Source organism: Anser anser (genome assembly GCF_964211835.1).
Source record: "Anser anser genome assembly, chromosome: 1".
Lineage (NCBI taxonomy): Eukaryota > Metazoa > Chordata > Aves > Anseriformes > Anatidae > Anser > Anser anser.
The window spans coordinates 102,269,147-102,292,324 of NC_139720.1; the positions used below are offsets into that span (position 1 = coordinate 102,269,147).

Below are 23,178 nucleotides of genomic sequence, written 5' to 3' on the forward strand. Positions count from 1 at the left end.
CTGTTTTTATTTATTTATTTATTTATTTATTTATTTATTTTATACCCTCCAAATGAGTCTCAAGCATAAGATGAGGAACAGTGGCAGCAGCCCTGTGGCCACCAGGTTGCAGTCCCAGAGTGGATTACAGCAAAGTGGTCTCTGGGATAGATAATTAAACTTTTTTTTTTTTTTTTTCTCCCCATGCAAAAGCATTAGACCTGTTCTCATGTGCTCATGTGGTCTTTCCTTTTGCTACACCCTTTGAATTTTGTTCATAACTTTCAAAGGGGAGGGGGAAGAGGGAGAGAGGGGAGGCATGCGAAAACTCCGACTCCTTTTTTCCCCAAAGTCATCTGATTTCCCGAAAATCCGTAATATAGACCAGATCGGTGCACGCCCCCACGTAGCCTGAGCCAACGGGGTTGTGCAACTTGTTTTGGAAATTCCCCTTTCTGCCGAAAGCCGGCAAGCTTTTTTTCCCCGCACCGCAGCTGACACAGAAAACTGGAAGCTACGTCCTGCTGCTAGGGGGTGCTGCGCTATTGCAGATCACAGCGCCCTTACCCAGACCACAGGCTTGGATCCTTTCGGAGGGTGGGAACAGGAAGAAAAAAAGAAAGAGAGAAAGAGAGAAAAGAGAAGGCAAGAGAGAAGAGAAGCAGACACGAACTAGGGAGAGAAGGTAAATATTGCAAGCATTAGAAACAGGAAAGGAAAATATTCCTGAGGGTCGCTGACAGCTAGAAGGGTCAGTGCATGCTTCCCCCATGCCCAGGGTCTTAGCATAATTTTTGGGGTGCTGGGGAGAACGAATTGGGTACTTCGGGGGGGAGGTGCTTTCTGTCAATTTGCTATACACCTACACGATCTTTGGAAACACTGGTGAACCTAAGGGGAGAAGGTGAGTATCAGTGAGTAACAAGCTGGAGATACCTGCCCCATTTTGTCAGCACTGAGCCTAGCATCCCTCCTTGAAGCTTGGGGTTGATGTATGCATGAAAGAGCAGTGATATGAATTTGCTTTTGAGGCAAATCATTGGTGAATTCTCTGCAAGCTGGGGTGTTAGGGCCTTTGACCTGCCTAGCAGACGCACAGAAGCACAGGCAACGTTAATCAATCACACTGTTTTTTTTTGTCCCAGACCGTAACTCCAAAGTCCAATTCCTGAAAGTTTTCAGAAAGGAAGACCAGCTTTTTCCAGATGTGGTGAGTTACTGAATCTCCATGGGGAACTCAGTTTTATTAATAATTTCATTTTATGAATTAGGTGTTTTTCCTGTAGTATTGTACTGATTCTCAAATCTGAATGTCTGTAGCCCAAGTAGCTTCCAGAACAAGGTAGTGAAGTATGGTATAGATAGCATTTAAGACCCTTCTGTTCAATTTCTGCAGCATTACTAGTTCCTCTACAGCTGGAGAGGAGCAGAGAGCAGGATGGAGAATGTAGTCCTGTTTGAAAGGCTACAGGATAAACCCCACACAGCCACAGCACTGGTCATTAAAACTCCAAAGCCAGGAGCTAAGCTGCATGCTACATACAGCCAAAGACTAGCCTTTTCATTAGGGACTGTGTTCATATGCGGACGGAGAAGACTTCTGCAATATCATCTTCCTCTTTTCTCAGGTACCTTATCTTCTTCTGTCTCCCTGTCTGGGCTGATGCAGCCTCCATGTATGGTGAGATCTTGTCACCCAATTATCCTCAGGTGTATCCAAATGATCTGCAGGAATCTTGGGAAATAGAGGTCCCTCCAGGATATGGCATTCACCTTTATTTCACACATATGGATCTTGAACCATCGCAGAACTGTGAATACGACTCTGTGAAGGTACTGTCCCTATTCTCATCAAGTGAGAAAAAGACAAGAAGGTGAGGTATAGCATAGATCAGCAAAGCCGTGTACAAAGCTCGGGGCTGGAAGAAGAGATACATCCTTCCTGATGTGAGCCCAAAGAAGCCTGAATGACTGAATATATGTGCACTAGCCATCCCTAAATTGGCTCGAGTTTGCTTCCTAACTGCATGAGCATTGTCTGCCTTCTGAGTGTCCTGTCTATGCCACCATCCCCATGTTTCTCCTATACCCATAGTAAGATTCCATCACCGACACCTCCGTATTGCAAGGCACATATTGCAAGGTCAGTGAGCCACAGGTATGAAAGCCCATGAAAATGCCCATTTTCATAGAAAGGGCATTGATTTTCTGTCCGTGAAATTATTCCGAATAAGTCCATGAGTAGACCTAGACAATTCAATGCAAGAGGATATTTATTGGGAATGACTGAAGTTAAAAATAATCATGAGATCTGTGTATGGATAGTGGGTACTCAGACAAAGTGCAGTGGCCTGTTGCCACCATCTATGCACCACGGTTTTCTTAAAACTTAGAGCTCCACTGTGCCTGCTCCATGTTGTTCTACAGGGCACAAAACATAAAATATTTCCACACAAAAAGACAGAAACAAGAACATCCCAGCTGCAATAGCTAAGTGTGAAAAGGGGCAATAAGATCAGGTGCAGCACCAGAAGGAGACATTGGAGAAGGACCAAGGTGGGACTGCAGGATGAATGAGCTCTGCTGGGAGATGTAATAACATGTCCTTTGCAACAAACCAATGTACCTGTTAGGATGCTCTGCAGCCTGCCAGTGAAGGGTTTTGAAACAAAGCGTTCAATTTTTTTGTAAAAGTAGGCCTGAAGAATGGCTGTTAACAAAGAATTCTCTGGCTTAATTTGTATCTCGAAAATGAAGACAGGTATTTCAGAGCTGGGAAGTCAGTAATAGGGAGCACACCCCAAGCGTCTTACAAATGGCATGAAACTTGTTTGCTAGGGGCTCTGCTCCGTTGAATGCTGTCTGCTGGTCTTCCGACCTTGTCCAGATCTGTGGATTACACAGTAGTCTCGGACCCTTCTGCTAACTGTGTGACATCGCTGTGCCCTGGGATATCTACATGAATGTCGTGACAAATGCATGCAATTTAGAAGCCTTTAGTTAGCTGCTTATAAGCTGAAAGACTCAAGCACTGGTAATTACACATATTCCAGTAACAAGATAAGACCTCTCTGCATTCTTCCACAGATCCTGTCTAGCGGCCATGTTGAAGGCGTGCTTTGTGGGCGAAAGAAACCTCGTGTCCCTGGCTCCTTGATTGTGGAGGAATTCCATGTCCCTTATAACACCCTGACTATGACCTTCCAATCAGACTTTTCCAATGAGGAGCATTTCACTGGTTTTGCAGCCTACTATGTTGCAGTGGGTAAGGTTAAAACAGGATCCTCTGAACCTCTGTAGTGTCCAGGACTAGGAGGAGAAGGAAAGCTGACAGAAGGGGTTTCCTTACAAGAGGGCCTTATTTAAAAGAAATCCAAGCAGGCAAGACTGCTTTCCAATATGGTCAGTCTACGTGCTGCCTCAGTGATCCATTTTCCTTGTTGGTCATTATTATTTCCTTCGCTATCCCATCTTCCCCCTGCCCTTAGCTCCCATTTCACTAACATTGGCTGACATCTTTTCTTTTCACACTTGCAGACTTGGATGAGTGCATGGATTTTGCGGAGGAACCTTGCAGTCATTACTGTAATAATTATATTGGAGGTTACTTCTGCACCTGCCCACCAGAGTATTTCCTCTATGAGGATAAGAAGACATGTGGAGGTGAGAGATTCTACATGAACTGTGGCCAACAGCAAGAGTTAGCTTAGGCCAAGTGAGATATTGTACTTGGAAGACGTTCTCTATCAACCTTCTCAACCAGTCATGACAGATATATTTTAAAGAAAAGAACATCCCAATGCAAATCTGAACTGGAGGTAGACTTTGTGAATTTCTGTTAACATATTCTTAACATTTGTGTTTTTTTGTATCAAGAGAATCAAGAAACTATTAAATGACGCTCCCTAAAGTCTGTGATGGAAACCCTTCTTAGCATACTGCTACCTGTGAATCCTTTAATTCCTGACAAAGCAGGGTAGTTCAAAGAAGATACAAAAATGGCCAAGGTGCTCGTTGGCTCAAATCAAAAAATTGCAAAGTCACAAATGTGACATGTTGAAAGGGGTATAAAATGAGAACCTGCACAAGAGGGAAGAGAGCCTAAACCACAGATGGAAGGTTAAAAACAAAAACAAAAAAAAAGGAGGGAGAAATAGAGGATACTAGAAGAAATTATGCAAGACTGAGCAAAATTAATGATATGCTGAAGCTGTTCGCTAGTATTGAGAACGCCAAGAAGTTGTCTTCCAAAGGATTGACAGGAAGGCAAGGTAGCTCAGTCCACTAGAAGTTAAGGTCCCTGGCTAACTGGATAGGGAGTTGCCCTGGTGTTCAATTTCTTGGAAAGATGCAGTGTTGAGAGGTGGTTAATGCAGGTGACTGGATAGACTGGAGAAGCAGTGAAAGAAGGAAAGCTTGTCTGCTTCATAGGTGAACCATTTCCTTTCTGAGTCCTCACTGTGTTCCTTCCTTAGTGAACTGCAGTGGAAATGTCTTCACTGAGTCATCAGGGGAGATTACTAGCCCAAACTATCCCAATCAGTACCCAGAGAACTCACGGTGCGAGTACCGAGTGGCTCTGAGGCCAGGCTACTTTGTGGCATTGACCATACGCAGCGAGGACTTCGATGTGGAACCAGCTGACTCAAAAGGGAGTTGCCATGACAGCTTAACGGTAGGTGTAGGGTGGGAGACAGGATGCTCTGGGTCTCCCCTCAATGTCCTCATATTCAGAAGACTCTCTGACTGCTTAACTTTATCTACGCTGCCTTTTAAAGTTCTTGAGAATACATTTCGTAATTTTTCATTTATTCTTGTTTGTTATTTTCCCAGCTTGTCTCTGGAGAGAAGCGTTTTGGTCCCTATTGTGGCAGCAAATTCCCAGGTCCTTCTGAAATCAAGACTAGGAACAACATTCTTGACATAATCTTCCAAACAGACCAGGCAGTACAGCATAAAGGCTGGAAAATACGCTACTATGCAGATCGTGAGTAAACACTTGGGAAAGTATTCCTTCTGCTGCTGAGTTAGGGAGACCTTGCTCCAGATCAGATTCATGGTACAACATCATGTTAACATGTTCACAGCTGCTGGGTTTGCTAGTCAGAGCTAAGGAGCTATTAACTAAACAGAAGATGCCTGTTAACTAGGGAGAATAATCACTGGTAGGAAAGAAGTTGGGAACTGGAAGGAGAGTAAATCTTGAACCAGTTAATCATTGATTTCTTCTTGTCTTTTCAAAGCCATAACCTGTCCCCCGAGTGTCATCTCCAACTCTGTTCTTGACCCAAAGAAGGACAGGTATACTTTCGAGGACAGTGTGAAGGTGACCTGCGTGGAAGGCTATGAAATTGTAGTGGTAAGTTACACAAAAAAGCATATACCCTCTTTGCCCCTCTCAGCAGCTTCCTGCTGCCATCTCCATCAGGTGTCCTGAGCACCTTTGGGACTCAGAGATTTTGCCACACTTGTAGAAGGTGGAAACTTCTTCCAGCCACTGCAGCATTCTGAGGACCCTTCACTGAAGTGCCCATTACAGGTAAATTTCATGGCCAGTTACTTACATAGGTCGTATTCTTTTCCCTAGAAACAAGGCAGCATCAGGACTTTTCACTCCAGCTGTCAGGACAATGGTGAATGGAGCAACTCTCATTTCAGCTGTGTTCGTAAGTGAACTCTCTCTGTATTGTAGGAAGCAGACTGAAATGGAGTCTTTAGGCACTAGGCACATCTCCACACTAGTAGGACAGTGAAGGACTGGCATGTAAGCATGCTGAAAGAACAGAGGAAGTAAGCATGGATGACCATACAGGGACCAGGGGAGCTGAGTAGTTCCCCATACTATAGAATAATCAGATTGTTGGGTGAAATGCCCCTTCAATTGTCTTTGATCATTTGTTTTTCTGCTCTACAGCTGTGAACTGTGGTGAACCACTTCCTATTGAAAATGGACAAGTTGAATACATCTCCAAAATTCATGAGCCTCTGTACAAAGCTGCTGTCCGGTATCACTGTAACGCACCTTACTATACCCTAAAAAACACAGGGGAAGGTAAGTATTGTGTCTGCTACATAAGCAAATTTCTTTGGTGAAAGGCCTAAGAAATAGTACTGGCATTGCCATGGGACTGGGATTATATCCCATCAGGTCAAGACTGGACAAAGATTCTTTTTGGTGTGGGGTTGCAAGCAGTAATTTTGTGTTGCCTTTGTGTTCAATACACTGTCATAATGTCTACGATTGGGCTGTTGACCTTAGATGTATCAGCAAGTCCTATCTCCATTTGCCTGGTTGAACCTCCATTGAACCATGGAGATTTTTGCCACACATTTCTGGTGGAGAAATAAAGGACTCAAGAAGCATATTAGATGAGGTCTCTCCAAAACAGGGGCAGAAGCATCCTGGTGGGGTTGTCTGCTTCTAGGGAGATCTCAGCAATGTTTACCAAGCTGTGCTTTCTTTGGAGTTGAGAAGGTTAATACATCATCTTATACAGTAACACTGTTTACCCTCTCTTCATCTCAATTGTATTCTTCTTGCACTCTTTTTTTCTTGTGTTTTCCAAGTTGTGTATGAATGCTCAGCCAATGGACAATGGATCCATGAAGAAATGGGAACAGAGCTACCAAAATGTGTTGCAGGTACTACCAAAACCCGTGCATATATGCATGTAGTATGTGAAGACCACTACTTCGTTCATTTTTCTGTTCCTGCACCAGTTTTCCCTCCTTCAAGTGTGCACATTCTCAAGTTGTTCGGTGCTTTAGATCTCTGACAGTTTTGAAGGTATCAAAAAGGTTTACAGGTCAAAAAAGATGTCCAACACTGTCAGACCTTTCTTTCTTCAGTCATTCCTAAGCTACGCTGAGAGCTGTAGCTTCTCTTCAAACCTTCCCTGGGGTCAGCTGTCCACTGGGCACTAATGATGCAGCACTACAAGGAAAAGACTTACAGTGCTTTCACTTGAAGCCTAAATGCTTAAAAGAGCACATGTCCTTCAGTATTAACAGTACTCAGTGGGTCTGAATACTTAAGCAATATCCCTATCCAGGACTTTCTCATCCTCTCTTTGTACACGAGGGAAATTGAGGAGGAAAGTGCATGGGTACTACTGCTCCTGACTACTGGTAGTTATGGCTGGGGCTTAACTTCCAGCTCATACAGAGTATTTAAAATCTTTTATATTCTGGACAATGTTCAGTTTATCAACCACTCTTAGAGGAGGCGGCATCCCTACTGCTAGTTGTATGCGATGCGTTTTTGCTACTCCAAACCCCCAAAACCTCATGGGCATTTTAAACTACAAGACGCAGCTGAAGATGACTTGGACTATGACAGTGCACAGTGCAAAAGACAAATTGAAAAATGAAACTCAGGGAATTTACAACCTAAAAGGGCGTTACAAAGAGTGTGAAGACAGACTTTTCTTAGAAGGACACAGTGATACAAGGCAATATAGTGATATATATGATAGTGTCCTTAGAAGGACACAGTGATATAAGTGGCAATGAGCACAAGTTGCAATGAAGTAAATTTTGACTGTATTTAAGGAAAAATTTTCCCCCGAAGCACTAGAACTGTTGGCCAGAGATGCTGGGTAATCACCATTGTTGGAGATGCTCACAAGCCACTTGGCAAACCCCCTGAGCAACCTGGTTTACAGACAGGATGGTGGGGGAAGGGCAGTTAGGGATGAGCAGGGTGTTAAACTAGAGGCATTGAGAGGTCCCTTCTTCTTCTTCATTTGAGTTGGAAGCTACCTACCAGCTATAATTCCTTAATCTCAATATGACTAAGGGTTCAATGTAAATCAGCAGATGTGTAAAGCAATCAGTTTCCTAGCTATGTAAGAATGATCAGCCTTATTCTTGCCCTTATGCTCACATTCTGCAAGACCTTGTAGAACATTTTACTCAAAAAGCACAGAGCACCTCTGCACCAACAAGACTCACAGATAGGATCTCCTTTGACCCTTTGCTTAAGATTTTACACACTAAAAGAATGGAGAGAGAAAATGGTAAAACTTCAACAACAAATCTGAGCACTTAAACTGAGACTATCTGTAGTTCTCCCCCCCCCCGAAAAAAAATCCTTTTAAATAGTAGTGTTGTAGCTCTAAGAACTTAAACAAATATTTTTTCTAATATTTGAAAAATATTTACCTATACCTACGGAATGTAACTCAGCAAAGTAAAAATGCTAAGTAGAGTGCAATGAAATTGTGAACTTTGGCATACCCAACACTTTCTGTTTGACAATGGTGTGAATATTTGACTTTCCGGAACAAGAATTTGAGAACAAGCATTTTCAGCCTAAATTGAAGGTTGATAGGATTTTTTCTTGAATTTTCTTGAATTTCTCTGTAAATGCCTGTTGCAAATTCTATGACAGAATATAAACAAAGGCTACTCAGCACCAGAATAATTTAGAAGACAGAGGAAGGAGGAGACTGTGGGCTTTTTAGTAGTGCCAAAGAAAACCTATTTGTAACTGCTAATTCTCTCATCTGGTTCCTCTCTTTTCCTTTTCTTTCTAGTCTGTGGGGTGCCCAGTAATCCCATCCGGGAGACAGCAAAGATTTTTGGAGGCACCCGTGCAGAAAAGGGCAACTTTCCCTGGCAGGTGTATTTTGATTACCCAAGAGGAGCTGGTGTGCTCATTTCTGAAAGATGGGTGATGACTGCAGCTCATGTGCTGGAGGGATTTGACAAGCCTGACATGTTTGTTGGTGTAATCAATGTTGGTAGAGAATCTTTGTACCGGGATGCCCAGAAGCTGATTGCAGAGGCTTCATTCATCCATCCGGGCTGGAAGAAGCAGCCCAAAGACTACCACAGGACTGATTTCGATAATGATATTGCACTATTGAAGCTGAAGGATCCTGTGAAGATGGGCCCAAACATCTCACCCCTCTGTCTTCCTGGTAAATCACCTGAATATGAGCTACAAAAAGGGACTCTAGGCTATATTGCTGGCTGGGGACAGAAAGAGAAAGGAAGACTACCTGTTTATCTCTGGAAGGCTCAGATTCCTGTGGTGGACATGGACAAGTGCCGTTCTGTGAAACCAGAGGGCCCTGCTGATTCCAGTGCTTACCGATTCACTGACAATATGATCTGTGCTGGTGGTGACAAGGACAGCTGTAAGGGGGATAGTGGTGGAGCCTACTCCATCCAAGATCCTCTTGATAATAGCCGGTACTATGTGGCTGGGCTGATCTCCTGGGGACCAAGATGTGGTACCTTTGGTCTTTACACCAAGGTAGTACGTTACCTGGACTGGATTACAGAGACCATGAGTAAGCATGAGGATGCAGAAGCTTTACAGGATTAGCTCTTTCTCCCTTTAGCACAGTCACGCTTCCTAAATGTGATGGTCACCTGTTCTGGTAGGAAGGCTGGCTACAATCCTGTTCACTTTTTGTGTATAACAGGACAACTCATTGTGTCTGTGCTGAGTGGAGAGTCAGGAATATGTATTGGTTTTCCCCAATGTCATTGTGACTGGGAAAGGAATTTCTCTTACTTCTTCCACTCGTAGAAACATAACATGAAGATGCTATTCTGCATAAGGAGCCTCCTTCTGCTTCCTCTCATCTCTTCTATCCCATTTTTTCCCACTTGGAGAAGAACTACTCATGCCCTACCTGACAGGGAGATTACAATGAAGATGAGAGAGAATATTTGTTGGTTTCCAGGGTAGGTTCAAAGCCTGGTTTCTGATTTCTTTATTTCCTGTATTGTTCAGAATATCTAACAGCATTAAAGAATGTCCAAATTTGCTTCCCATGTGTGTATTGTCTTATTCTCAGTCTAGACCTATTTCTCATTGAAATTCCCTTAATCAAGAGTCCAGTCACATATTGAACCAACATGTTGACAGCTTTTGTCAAGCTGTAGCTTCTGCTACCCTACTTCTCTACCTGAGTCTTTATGAAGTTCTTCTGAGCTGGTTGCAGCTCATTGACCAACCATTACCAGCAAGAAGGACTGCAGACTTCTGAATCAAGCTAAGCATAAGATCTTCAAAGTTCATTCAACTGGAACAAGTTCTACAGAAGACTGGGGAATCTCTGTCCCTGGATATCTTCAGAACTTGCCCGGGCAAGGCCCTGAAGCTCTGAAGTTGTTCTTACTGTCAGCACAGGATTGGATTGGAGACCTCTTCTTTCTGCCTAAATTTTTATGAGTCTAGGAAATAGTGAGGAGGATGTGTGCAACTCTTGGGATACTTGATATAGACTCTTGCATTCAACACAGACACCTTAAATTTCTTAATATATGTAACAAGCAAAATGTTAATTTGTTGTTGAAGTATCTTACACCACAGTCCTGTGACCTACAGGACGTTGAATGCTTTTCATTTGTATATCTGTATGTACCAGCTTTAATCTAGTATGAAGTTTTATAGACATTTGTTCATGTTGCTAGGTAGGTGGGCTCATCTCAGCTTTCATCTTTTGGAGCACAAAAGGGAACTGTCCATCCTGGACAATTCAGGCTGCAATCTTAGCCCATGTTGGGGGTTTTGGTTGTTGGCGAGGTAAACACAAATCAATAGTGTCCTCTGGCAGCCAAAAAGATCAAGAGTATACTGGGGTTCATCAAGGACATTGTTGTTGCTAGCTGGTCAAGAGAAGTGATTGTTCCACTCTACTCTGCACTGGTGCGGCCTCACCTCGAGTACTGTGTGCAGTTTGGGGCACCACAATATAAGAAAGACATAAAACTATTAGAGAGTGTCCAAAGGAGGTCAACAAAGATTGTGAGGGATCTGGAGGGCAAGACGTACGAGGAGTGGCTGATGCCCCTTGGTTTGTTCAGCGCAGAGCAGAGCAGGCCGAGGGGAGGCCTCATGGCGGCCTGCAGCTCCCTCACGAGGGGAGCGGAGGGGCAGGCGCTGAGCTCTGCTCTCTGGGGACAGCGACAGGACCCGAGGGAACGGCATGGGGCTGGGACAGGGGAGGGTCGGGCTGGGTGTTAGGGAAAGGTTCTGCACCTAATAATAGCCTAAGAAACAGCCCAATAATGTACAATACAGGAAAAATGAATCCAGTAGAAGCTCTGAAAAAGTGACCTTCAATCTAAGGTATGACATTTTCTTAGCTTCTATGACCACAAAACCACTCAGGCAAGCAACATTGTATTATTACTCCCTAGCCCACTGATTAACTCCAATCTTTTTGGAAACGGACAAGAAGACAAAGTGCTGAAATCAATTCAGGAGAGCAGAGGAGAAGAGAAAAAGAAGTGTGGTTGAATGATCCAGGAGCAGGAAACAGGAAAGAAACCTATTTAGCTGGGATTGCTATTCCTAGGAGAGTCACAGTTTTTACAGGGGCTTGGGCCAAATTGTGTATTTTCCATGCCTCAGATCCCAAATTTTCCTAGCCATTTGCAAAGCAGGAGATTCTTAAGATGGTTTCTCATATTTGTTCCCAATTTTTACATGGACTGAAGAGTTGAGTATTTTGATGTTTTTGTCGCTTGAACTCACCAAGCATTCCAGAAATTCTCTGTTTCTGGAATATGGAATAGCCCCAGCTGCATATGCCTCAGTATCCCTTCTGTCCCCAACAACTGGCTCCCGTGCAACTGGACACCTTCTATTTACATGTTCTTTTTCCCTCTTGCCCATACAAATGGCAAAATCAACAGAATACTGACTCCTGGAGATCACAGGTGAATTTATATAAGGTGTGAATTTCACAGATCACTCTCCAGGGTATGTTATCTTAAAAGCAAATGAGAAATCCTGACACTGGAGAAGATCTGGAGCTGGATCTCACAGAAAACAGAGCGAGAAGGTGACTATGACCTCACACCCAGAGTTCCTCTGTCACGAGAAAAAGGTAGGTTGTTCTGCAGTAACAAAACTAGTTAAGACACAACTGCAGAGAATACCCACAACAGTAGACATGTCTCTCTGAGTCAAAATCGGTTTAGAGCTACTGTCCTGCAGTCAGAGCTTTATTTCGTATAGCATAAAAAAACAATTGGCAAATTCTGATCAAGAAATGTTCCTGGGATCTTTTCTCCACAAGACTGATTGTTGCATTCCTTGTCTTTTGAATGTGGCATTCCACAGATGACTTTTGCCTCCCTTGGAGCCATCTCGAGTTCCAGACCGGGTAAACTAATGGTAGCTTTGTGAGAGGTGAGCAACTGCCACTTGCCTTTGCACAGCTGGAAACATCTTAGCGGTAGACAGAGCAATCCCTATATAGATACAGTCCATAAACGGCTCTCAGTTATGGGGAATATTTAGTAGTTGTTAAAAGCAAAGACAGAAAAACATAACACACCTGGTTTCTCCAGCAATTATTTTAATATTCATAGAATCTTACTGATGCCAATGGGCATATACACACTGTACTCAGCACAAAGTACCACAGCCTTCAAGAAGGTTTGCTGCACTGCAAACTTCCCACACAATGGGGACTACAAATGTAGACTGCAGTAGTCTGATGATATTGTCAGCACTTCACACAATAGCATGTTTGCTGTCATGAGATTTCTGGTACTAGTAAAGCTTTGTCCAACAGTAAGATTGCCTTTGGAAGAACTAGAACACCCACAAAATGCTAATGGGACCGATCCTTTGGTAACTTTTGACAGTGCCACCAAGAATTCATCAAACAATATGGTGGCTTTCGGAAGTGCTCATGTTGAAGGTTACATGGTCTCTGTGTTTGAAAAGCCTTTAGGACATCATCGAAAGCTTTGGATATGATTTGCTGCGTCTGGAAATCTACATGATATCAGTGATTCTTCAGCTACTGGGGAATATTTAGAGCCTATCCTCCCTTATTATCTCTTTGATCCAGTCCACATAGTTGAGGATCTTGGTGTAGAAGCCATAACCTTGGGCACAGCCGATACCCCAAGAAACGATACCCGTAGCCACCCAGCGTCCACTTCCCGAGTCTAACACTGTGAAGACACTCCCACTATCCCCCTGGCAGGTATCCCGTTTGACTGTGAGGAAGCCAGCACAGAACATATTCTCAGAGAAAACCATAGGCATCTGTCCACTCTTACTATCCAGCCAGCTCTGGCACTTCTCCCGGGAAACAGCTGGCAGGTTCACATACTTCAAATGATTTGAAAGAAAGTTCTTTTCCACACCAAAGCCGCTCACGTAGCCCATATGCCCATCCATGTAGAAAGTGGTGTTGGTAGTATCTGGGAGACAGATGGGCAGTACTGCAGGGCCCAGGGTTACTGGGTGTTTCAGCTCCAGCAGTGCTATGTCCCCATTGAAGTTGTGCTCATCTTTAGGGTCGTAATCTGGATGGATAAAGATTCTACGCACAGGGTGGTTGCCCATCTTGTGGAGCTCTTCTACGTCCGTGTGGCCGAGGAAAATGTTAGCCTCCTCTGCTAGCTGGTCTAGGCTTATATTGTTTCCTCCTGACGCTTTGGGTAAGATGGTGTGGGCAGCAGTCAAGATCCAGCGATCGCCCAAGAGTGCTCCACCTCCACGTCCATGGATGCCAGTCAGAGCCTGCCAAGGGAAACTGCCTCTGTTTGCTTGCTTGCCGCCCAAGATCCGCTGGATTTCAGCAACAGGCTTGACTGGCTTCCCACACACTGTGGAGAGAGGCAACGAGATCATGATACCCCTTGTTGTCCTGGCTTGTCTCTCTCCTTCTTACACCATCACTGTTCCACATCACCTTACTTTTGCCTCCCTGGATGAATTTCCCTGTCTTTCCTCACTGACAACATTACCCTCACTCTCCTCCCTGCATGTTTTCCCTGCTTGGTATTGATGACAAGTATGGATTAGTAAACGCCAGTCAAAAATCATACTTTTTTACTAACCTGGCAAGCAGACAGGAATCCTCGCCTGGCCAGCTTCATCCACCCAGGTTCCCTCAGGAGAGCAGGTGAACCTGCCTGTAGGATGAGACAGGAGCGAATGAGACCCAGGCCTGTAGGCACAGGGTGGGAAGAACGAAGGGGTTCCTCTCTCCAAGATGTCCCATTCAGCCCTAAAATCCCAGAGGCACCCTTTCCCAGGAGAAGCTGCCTGTGGCATAGTCTGAAACGTGTCCATATGGAAGAGCCTGTGCATCTCAAAGCACCTCGTTTCCAAGTGAAGAACAGGAAAGTTCAGGCACCGCTTCTAGAGAAGAAATGCCTAAAAAGCCAGCTGAGTGAACTTCACATGCTTACGGAGCACTGTTTGACCTTATTTAGCCCAAAGAAGGGAGAGAAGAAGTAGAGACGTGGATTTGAGATTCAAGTCTCTGGTCGCTGCTGTTTGCAGAGAGTAGGATAGAGTGTTTTGTTCCAGAACAAGGAAAAAGATTAATCTGTTCCTGTGCACAATCAGTAGTTATTTCTAAGCTATATTGCTGGTCAGCTAACTTGTGAGTCATCTCTCAATGCAAATTCCACAACCTCCAAAATTATTGCTTTTCTTAGAAAGTTTGTGTTGGTGACTAAAAATATTTTATATGCCATTTATACAATGTATACTGTATTAAATGTTTTCAAGAAACTCTTTGCTGTTCTCTTTGGAAATTGACTAAACCACAATCACTTTCTATCAGAATTTTACATGTGCTAGTGCTGATATTTACTCGCTCCTGTTCAGATTGAGCTCTGACTCTATAGTAAGGAGTTAAACTCAGGTGCAAAAATAATCAAATTCAACATTAGTTCCAAATTAAAGTACCCCTTAGCTGCTTGATCCTGACCCCAATGCCAGTGTGCAGCTCCCTGAGGCATGCTGCACAACTGTTTGTGAGTCTGTGCTGGCAACCATATCCAGGAACTGAATCAGGTTAAAAATTTACTTCTTTTGTGTGTCTGTGTGTGTGTGTGGAGGCTACATGAGCAGTCAGGGTGAGGAAATCATGAACTTTTTATACTTTTCTTGTAACCTAAGCTCCTGTGTCATCAAATCATGTCTCAGGTGCAGAAAGAAGGTAAGTGTATGGTTTTGAATGTTGCCTTAATTTTTCTGACTTGCTACATACAAGTTGCTTTTTCTTCATGTATGTTATTTAGTTCCTAGATGTCTCCACTGTTGGACAATTTTCCAAAGAGAGTAAACAGCATTACAGTGGAGTGGAGTTTGAGTTTATTTATTTGCATCTGTAGCAACTTGGACTTCTGTGATCAAGTTTCAGCATATTATTGATTACCTCAAGTTTCGGTGAAAGAATGAAATCCACCAGAGAAAAATAAATCATGACTATAGATGACTATTATGAGAATCATGACTAAGACCTTCCTCAAAAGTTAACAAGAGCCTGGAGGAGGGATGTGAAGGTCTCTGGGAATGAAGTGGGGTAGGAATGGGCTGAGACAGCAATCCTCAGGACCTATGCTGCAGAGCCAAGGAAAGGTTGGAGAGTCTTTGCAGGAGGAAAGCAAGAGCCCTAAGCCTGGGGAGCAGAGGTTTGGGCAATTCTAACTGGATATCTGGGCAGGCTTTTCATAAACATATTTCAGTATTTGTGTGGGACTGGGACTCACCACCTCCTCCTCTGGTGACAATGTGGTAATATGGCTCATTGCACTGGTACTCGATCACTGACTGGTAGTTGTTGTTTGCAGGTTTGTTAACATATCTGAATACACCATTGGTCAATTCTGCAGGATTGTCACAGTTCACAACTACAAAAAAAAAAAAGAAAAAAGAGATGAAACAAAGACAGACTTAACACCTGAAGGTTTAGGCTTGACTTGGATTGTGGCCATGATATGAAGGATGGTACGTAGGTACAAAGCTAGTTAGTACAGGGGGCAGAGAGTGGCTTTTCTGAAACGGCTCCCAAACTGGAATCTTTAGCTTTTAAATGTTATAACATTCCATTGACTTATTTTGTGTTATGCTATGCTTTTTTGTAAGGGAGGGAAAACATTTAAGTTTTTGCAAGCAGGAGGTGTAACAAAAGTTAATAGTGGACTAGATGACCTTCACAGGTCCTTCCAATCAGGACGAGTCTCTATCTGAAGACAAATTGTGTCATTGAGGCTGAACTCCCCGTGTATTTGGGAGAATAACCCACAGCAAGGGGCACTAACCCAGTTCCCAGCTCACTCACTTTCGCAGCGGGGCATGGATTGATGCCATGTTCCATCAGCCTGGCAGACAGCAGTGAAGGACAGCAGTTTCTGGCTGCCCTGCATGGAAGAGAAAAAAAAAAAAAAAGCATTGCTGGATGTGCAGAGTCTTATATTCCCTTCTCCACATAGATATATTATCCTATCTGTTCATCTTTCCATTGCTGTCCAACAGTTTCCCTGCAGCACTCCATTCCAGTTGCTGGCCTCTCCCTTTGCCGCCTTTCCTGCATCCTGTGTTTGCCACAGGCTACAAATTATTCATAGTAAGCCAAGGTATAAGCAGCCAGCAACCATAAAAACGTGACAGGTCTGCGGTGCTACCCAGCCCTGGCATTAGGACGGGTAGGGAGGCAGGTAGCATTTTCTGCTTCCAGTCTGATTTCACATCCTTCCAAAGAGAGACTCTTGCTTACCAATATTTCCTGGGATCTTTGTTCTTTCATCTATCAGGGCTTGCCTCTTTGTCAGAAAGTAAATGCACAAAGAAGGGGACTAGGAAAAGAGAAAACACTGGGAAAAAAAAAAAAAAAGCCTGACTAGGCAAGGGAAAACAGAAACAGAAAGATTGCCAGGAGTTAAATCTCCAAAGAATTTTTTTCTGGAAATTAAAGACTTGCACAGACTGAAGAGATGCCAGGAAATAGCTGAAGGGAGTGGAGAATGGGTCTCACCTTCATCAGGTTATAGCCAGTCTTGCAGCTGACGATGAAATAGTCCTGATATCGATACACAGGCTGCAGGTCTCTGATGACAGTAAACTGATCCAGTGGGACAGGCTGCGGGCACCGTATTTCTGTTAGAAAATGGGATGAGGTGAGTGGTTATTAACAAATGCTGTACATAGGCTGCAGTGGTCTCAGGGGAATAACATCTTACTCTCTGAGGTGTAGTGGATCTTCCAGCCACGGCTGAACCCTGACTCATCGGTGAGGAAGAGTATGTCCACCTCATTGCTTTTGGTTTCAATGCTGCCGGGTGACTCCTTGCCACAGAATTCACCAATCTCTCTCCCTTGTGCTTGGATCTGGTGACAAAGACATGTATCACAGGGACAGAAACATACACGCCTTTGCTCTGGTTCCCCTATCTCAATCCAGACCAAGTGCCCGTGATGGTGGACGGAGCTGGCTGTCTGACTCATCTTTGTCGATGTCTGCACTGTCAGATCAGAACAAAGGACTGGCCTACCACAAGCTCTGCTTCTCCGTTATCATGGGAATCAGAGCCCTTTGAATCCTGAGACTAAAGCAAAGGAAGATAAAACTGGAAGAAGGGTGATATTTTTGGCTCCCAGGAGCTTGTGACCCAGGGCCTCTTGATCTCAGGACAATGGCAATTAAGAGAGCTGAGGGAGGGACAAGGGAACCGATTAGTTTCCCATTCTGGGGCATTCTTCTTGTATTGATCCTAAATTTCCTGTGCCAGTAGCGGTGTCCTCACAGTTCCTGCCCAGGCCTGGCAGCAGGGCTGCAAGGTGGGTTTGCTAATGACCAGTACCTTGAGCTGATCGTAAGGACAATGAACTTGCTGGTGGTCATCGATCTCAAAGGGCTTCAGGAACTTCAGGATGATAGACAGGCCTTTCTCCAGGCGGATGCTGTAGTTACATCGGAGGTCTTCAGGATAGGGCTGGGGATACTCGGGGCTGCTCAGGTACCCAGATGCCTCTGTGTACAACTCACTGCTGCACTCCACTGGGGTAGAGGAAGAAAACAGATTTAACAATGTGGGGCTGTATCATCTGTTGCCCTGTTAATTGCGTCCCAAGACACTTCTCCCACCCTTCCTGGATGAATGGGTCCTGCCCTGGGACCCTCCTTAGTCCATCTGATCTTTCAAGCTCTCAGTTTACCTTTGCAAGAGTGGTGGTCACTTTGGAGCTGGTAGCCAGGCCGGCAAGAACAGAAGTAGCCGCCCACATAGTTGTGGCAAATGTGCTGACACCGAGGCTCCTCGTTGTCCTCAGCAGCATTGTTAGGATCACATTCATCAAGATCTGAAGAGAAAAGAGATGCTGGGATAAAGGGAGGAAAGTGTCAAAGCTATCTGCTGGACACTGAAAGGACACACAGATCCATATCCTTGCTCAAGCCTTCTCTTGATTTGCCTGTCGAGGGAGATTAGTAGGACCAACGTAGGCGTGATAAGTTATCTCCTACTCACCTACAGCTTGGTAATAGGCAAGGAAGCCTCTGTAGGGAATGACTGTGCCATTGTCTTCATTGGAGAAATCAGAGTGAAACTCCAGATGCATTCTGTTTCCCTGAGATACAAACTTCTTTCTTCCCGGGTGATTGCCTGTGGTTGACCCAAGCTGACCACAGTATCGGCCCAAGTTCTTCTTGTCTGCTTTGATCTGTCAGGGTTAAGGGGAAATCTCTGTAGCCTCGTAAAAGTGAGTATTCTCCATGCATCACTATTACCCAGCCACAACTTGCCTCCTTCCCCCGTTACCACCTTTATAAAGCTCCTTCCTTCTGTGGGAAGCATGAGAGGAGGCCTTGTGAATGAGCAGCGGTTTCATGCAGGGGTCACTAGACTCCCACTTCTACCTCCCCACTGGCCCAGGTATCTATCCACATACCTTAACATAGTCATAGAAGCAGGACTCAGACGGCTCCAGGTCAAAATATCTGAAGGTCAGCTTCACCACATAGCCTTTTGGGACGATGATATCCCAGCTGCTGATGTTATTGTTGGGGTATGGCTTAGGATAATTTGGGGATCTGATTTCCCCAAAAAGTTTTCTTGGCACTGGACTGGAACTGGTCACTCCAAAAAAGAGGATGGCCCACAGGAGAGAAGGAATGTGCCTGCGAACATGGCAACTACCTTATGACATAGCACAAAACTCAGCCATCTGAAATCGGGGGAGAATTCACAAGTGACTTGCACACTGTCTAGCAGAATGCAAAAACACGGAAGGCCTAGCTGCAGGTCCAGCTTTTGGCTTGGATCACTCAGGATCAAGCAGAACCACTGAAACAAAGACAATAGCACTTCATTCCAGCAAGGCTCTGTGATCCAAGCCAAAGAGATTCATCAGCCCAAGAAGCAGTCTGAAGAAACGTAGGTGGTTTCCCTGAGCAATGGCTGTTTCTTCCCACCAGTCATGGGGCTCGGTTTCTTGGAACCAGTGGAAGTGTGGTTCTCCTTGGCTCTGGGCCAGTGGGTCATTTCTGATTACTGATAGATAGCTTAGGGTCTTTGCCCAGTTAACTTGGTCAGGGTCTGAAGGTCTCAAGCTCAGTTTGCTAAGGAGCAATACTACCCGGTCATGCCTGAGCCCCCCTTCTTCAAAAGTTGGCTTTCATGTTTTTTCTCAGCTTGCAGACCTTCCCTCTCCCTCTCTGGGGGGCAGGACTAACGGTGCTCCTCCGAAACATGCTCATTGATCAGACCTCCTGAAAAGACCAGCCAGGAAGATCCTAAACCCTATGTGCTAGCAAAGTTTTAATGGAGGGCTAGTGAGCGCGTGTTTAGCCTTTCTGACCTCCTTCCTGGAACAGCCTAATCACCCAGCTCCCTCCCGGAAAGATGTCACCGTGTGTCCCCCTTCCCAAGCTGGCCACACTCACATCTCCATGCGCTCCTCCGCGGTGCCCACACCTCTCCCGTCCTGCCTGCTGTCCGAGCCGGAGCTCCGGGCGGCTGGAAGCCCTTCGCCCCTCCAGAGGTGGGAAGAGGCAGAGGGTGGGAAAAGTCGGAATGCACACAGCCTGGGCTGGACGAGGCTCTCTTATCCCGGCGCCTGCTGCCCTCTGCTGCTGAATTGCTGTAGCTCCGGTGCGGACACCGGCCTGGGAAACATTCAGAGTGCTTTTGGGGGCTGTTAAATCCCAGCCAGGCAGATGCCATCTTTCCCTTACACAGAAAAGGGCAGAAAAAACGATTACCGGAGACCTTTGGCGATGTTTCTATCTGCATCCTAGCAGCTGCTGAGAGTTTGTTTGCTCCTAAAGATGTCGTCCTATAGCCTCTCCCACTCCTTCTTGGCTGTCTTCTGGCATAGGAAGAAGTCCAGAAATTATAGTACTAACAAATTGTTTAATTTAAATTTTAAAAAATCAAACCATCAAAAAGTAGTCTTCTCTGCTCTGGTTTGCTGAAGAGCACTCATTTGATGTATTTTATTTATTTTATTTTATTTATTTATTATTATTATTATTATTATTTGTGAGATGGGAACTGGGAACCTCTTCAGGGAAAGCAAGAAACTTCAGACTTTGGAGCTGAATAGGTATTAATAGAAATGAACAGACCTATAGAATTATAAACATTCTGATAACAAGTTCTGTTTCAAGGCCTCTTTGCTGCATGTTCTGCAAAAGCCTGAAGCATTTTTAGGAGAAACAAGATAGATAGGGCCTTCATTATTTAATGAGGAAATGAGAAAAGATAGTAATTTACAAACACATTTCAGGCTTTTATCAGGACAGTGCCCAAGCCCTGTACTGTGCACCACCAGCTTCATGAAGTTTAAAATTTCATGGCTTTCAGATTTTGGTGTAAGAGGTAAAACACCATTCTAGTGTTTTCCCTTAGAATTACGGATACGGAGAAGCTAATTACATTCTTGCACTGAAATGATAGGAAATAATCCACAGCTACAAAAACATGTTGAATATGGATATGAAAATAGCGTTAAAAAGAATGAAGTTTTTTTTTCTTTTTTTTCTTTTTTCCCCCAGGATATTTATGGAAGTGTACTGAAGACTCGAAAACCTGTTCATCAAAATGCCTTTGAATTATTATCTGGAAAAGAACTCATAAACATTTAATTAGTGCCCCTGCAATAATGCATGGCCTCACACATCAGGATTAAGATGAAGCAGGGGACATTACATTGGTACTTCCTGGTTTCTGAACATTTCCCCTGCCTGATGAACACTCTTGGGCAGCCTCACTTCTGTGTTGCACTGGAGCAGGTTCTTGTGGCTTATTGTCCCACCAGAAGGGAAGCTTTTACTCAGAGACCACCATATCTGGAAAGAAGCTGTGAAGCACTAGAAACTACTGAGAGACATGTTACCAGCAGGTCACTGGTGGGAAGAGGGTGTTCACGTGCAAAGGATGGATGGACGGAAGTGATTTAGGATCGTTTTTAAGGAAGCTGATCATTTCAATGTGATCTTGACAGCAATCTTATATCCAAGGGGCACTACTAGGAGTTCCTGGTGGCACTTCCATGGCAAATATCCCATGTGTTTGCTGCCCCCCACCCCGGTGACACTATCTGGGGTACTAGGAGAGTAGTTCAGCTGGTAAAGCAAGGGTGGATAGCCTGAGATGCATCTATCTGGAGCAGCCAGATACATGTCCCATAGACCTGCCTGATCTGGCCAGCTTGTGGTGCAGAGCCTGAAGTGAACTGTTGATTGCACAGCCTGGAGGATATCAGTTTGGATGTGGTGAAGTGAGCTTGGTGTTGAGGATCAGAAGCAGCTCAGGACTCCTTGTATGTAGGAGTGGGAAGAGGGCAGCAGTTCAACCAGCTTCAGTTGCTGGCGGTCAAAGCCCTGGCTCTTGGGAGCTCACAATGCAACAAAGATAACACAGAGGATCCTGGTGGTAGAAGGAATGATATGTCACGGAGGCCTGCATGGAGCAGATAAATGACATCCTGGGTGGCCTGGCTATGATTGCCCGTTGTGTTTGATTGTGTCCCAACCAGTGGCATCCTTGCACGGTGGATACTGACAGGGTGCTGCTGCCTGTGATGCCCTCAGAGACAACCTTCAAGAGCCAGAGGTCAGCACCTGTAGGTAAAGCTGCAGCTCCCTGACACCTTGTATTACTGCATGTTCTTAAGCAGTCCTTTTCTCATTGCAGTCATGTTTTCGCTTCTCTGGAAAGCAGCTCTTTGTAAAATACTAGTTTTTAAATGAGCTGTTGGAGAAAAAAAAAAATATATTTTCTCTGCTTGAAAAAGGCCTGTATTTTCAAAACCTGCCTACTTCATGGCTCTTTGACTGTCAGTAGCTACATATTTCTGAGTACTGAACATTTCAATCTTTTGTTTGGGGGAAGCCACAAGTTTCTTTCAGAAATAACTCCCCGAGGGCTTTCGGGTGACATTGGTAGTAGGGTGCTGGTTGGACCAGATGATCTTGAAGGTCTTTTCCAACCTTAATGATTCTGTGATTCTATAGGTGCAGGTATGTGATTTTTTTCCTGTCTTTGCACATCCCATCAGTTGTCCTCCCTAAAGGACACCTCTGTCTCTGACACTGGCCCCTCTTTTCAGGGGACCTCACCTCCTTTGATTCTCTCCCTCGGTCTCTGAATGCAGAGAAGAGCTGTGGAGCTATGAGAGCCAAGGGGGGCAGCGCAAGGAAAGCCAGAAGGAGAACTGGGACTAGAGGCAGTGGTTTCTTACACCTGGAGGTCAGCCTGATCCTCCCTCCCCCTATGGACTTTCTCAAGAGTGCATGGTGAACAAGAGAACATGGTGAACCCGGGACTAGTCCCCTTGCCCCAGCCCTTGGAATTCACACCAAAATCCTTGCCGCCGATGGCCCATTTCTCTTGTATAGCTTGAGGACCCTGGTACCCTGAGAAAAAACGCGATGTCCGCAAGCAACAGGAGCCGAGGACCCCCGTGGGCGGCCGCAGCAGGGGCAGCCTCAGCCGTCCTCGCTGCCTCGGGGCACCACAGCCGCTTCCCGCAGGGGGACCGGGGGCTGCCTGGGCGCTGCTTCGGCCGGGGGAGGCAGGAGGGGAACAAGGGGGGGGGCTGCGAGGGGCTGGAACGGGATCGGCAGCACCGAGTGCCCGCAGCCGCCCGCCGGGGACTCGCCGTGCTGGGCGGTGGGGCGGCCCCCGTCCCGCTCCCTCCTTCCATCCCTCCCTCCTTCCATCCCTCCCTCCTTCCCTCCCTCCGTCCCTCCCTCCCTCCGTCCCTCCCGGCTCTTATTCTGAAAGGAGCCTCCGTGCCCCCGCCGGCCCATCTCCCCCCCACCCTCGCCGCCTCCCCCTCCCCTCCCGCGGGCCTGGCCCCGCCGTGACCGCCGGCCCCTGGGGCCCCCCGGTCCCGTCCCGTCCCCTGGGGCCCCCCGGTCCCGTCCCGTCCCGTGCCGTGCCGTGCCGTGCCGTGCCGCCCCTCCCCGCGGG

The 23,178-nt window shown here is 45.5% G+C and overlaps 2 protein-coding genes across 3 annotated transcripts; one reads left to right on the top strand and one right to left on the bottom strand.

Moving 5' to 3' along the window:
* Nucleotides 1-494: 494 nt before the first annotated feature.
* On the top strand, nt 495-9,766 carry C1S (complement C1s). The gene is made up of 12 exons (XM_083799064.1): nt 495-664; nt 1,125-1,189; nt 1,608-1,812; nt 3,067-3,244; nt 3,517-3,642; nt 4,455-4,654; nt 4,813-4,966; nt 5,223-5,338; nt 5,567-5,645; nt 5,894-6,031; nt 6,547-6,621; nt 8,517-9,766. The coding sequence occupies exons 2-12, from the start codon at nt 1,185-1,187 to the stop codon at nt 9,311-9,313; spliced, it is 2,073 nt and encodes a 690-aa protein (XP_083655190.1). The 5' UTR covers nt 495-664; nt 1,125-1,184; the 3' UTR covers nt 9,314-9,766.
* A 2,522-nt stretch (nt 9,767-12,288) lies between these two features.
* Nucleotides 12,289-19,798, bottom strand: C1R (complement C1r). 2 transcript variants are annotated; one of them, XM_083799042.1, is made up of 11 exons: nt 19,644-19,798; nt 18,650-18,878; nt 18,229-18,421; nt 17,918-18,061; nt 17,563-17,759; nt 16,942-17,089; nt 16,737-16,858; nt 16,044-16,122; nt 15,472-15,612; nt 13,807-13,881; nt 12,289-13,572 (listed from the first exon to the last, which is right to left on the bottom strand). In XM_083799042.1, exons 1-11 carry the CDS (start codon nt 19,649-19,651, stop codon nt 12,770-12,772), a joined length of 2,139 nt encoding a protein of 712 aa, XP_083655168.1. In that variant the 5' UTR covers nt 19,652-19,798; the 3' UTR covers nt 12,289-12,769. The 2 variants fall into 2 exon arrangements, with proteins under 2 accessions (XP_083655168.1, XP_083655167.1); XM_083799041.1 differs by having other exon boundaries at nt 18,650-18,893; nt 19,644-19,776.
* Nucleotides 19,799-23,178: the final 3,380 nt, after the last annotated feature.

Coding starts and splice junctions, on each gene's coding strand:
- C1R (XM_083799041.1), bottom strand. Junction 16,123..16,736: donor CTGGCTATAACCTGATGAAG/GTGAGACCCATT, acceptor TCTTCCATGCAG/GGCAGCCAGAAACTGCTGTC. Junction 15,613..16,043: donor ATCCATGCCCCGCTGCGAAA/GTGAGTGAGCTG, acceptor TTTTTTTTGTAG/TTGTGAACTGTGACAATCCT.
- C1S (XM_083799064.1), top strand. Junction 3,643..4,454: donor GGATAAGAAGACATGTGGAG/GTGAGAGATTCT, acceptor TTCCTTCCTTAG/TGAACTGCAGTGGAAATGTC. Junction 4,967..5,222: donor AATACGCTACTATGCAGATC/GTGAGTAAACAC, acceptor GTCTTTTCAAAG/CCATAACCTGTCCCCCGAGT.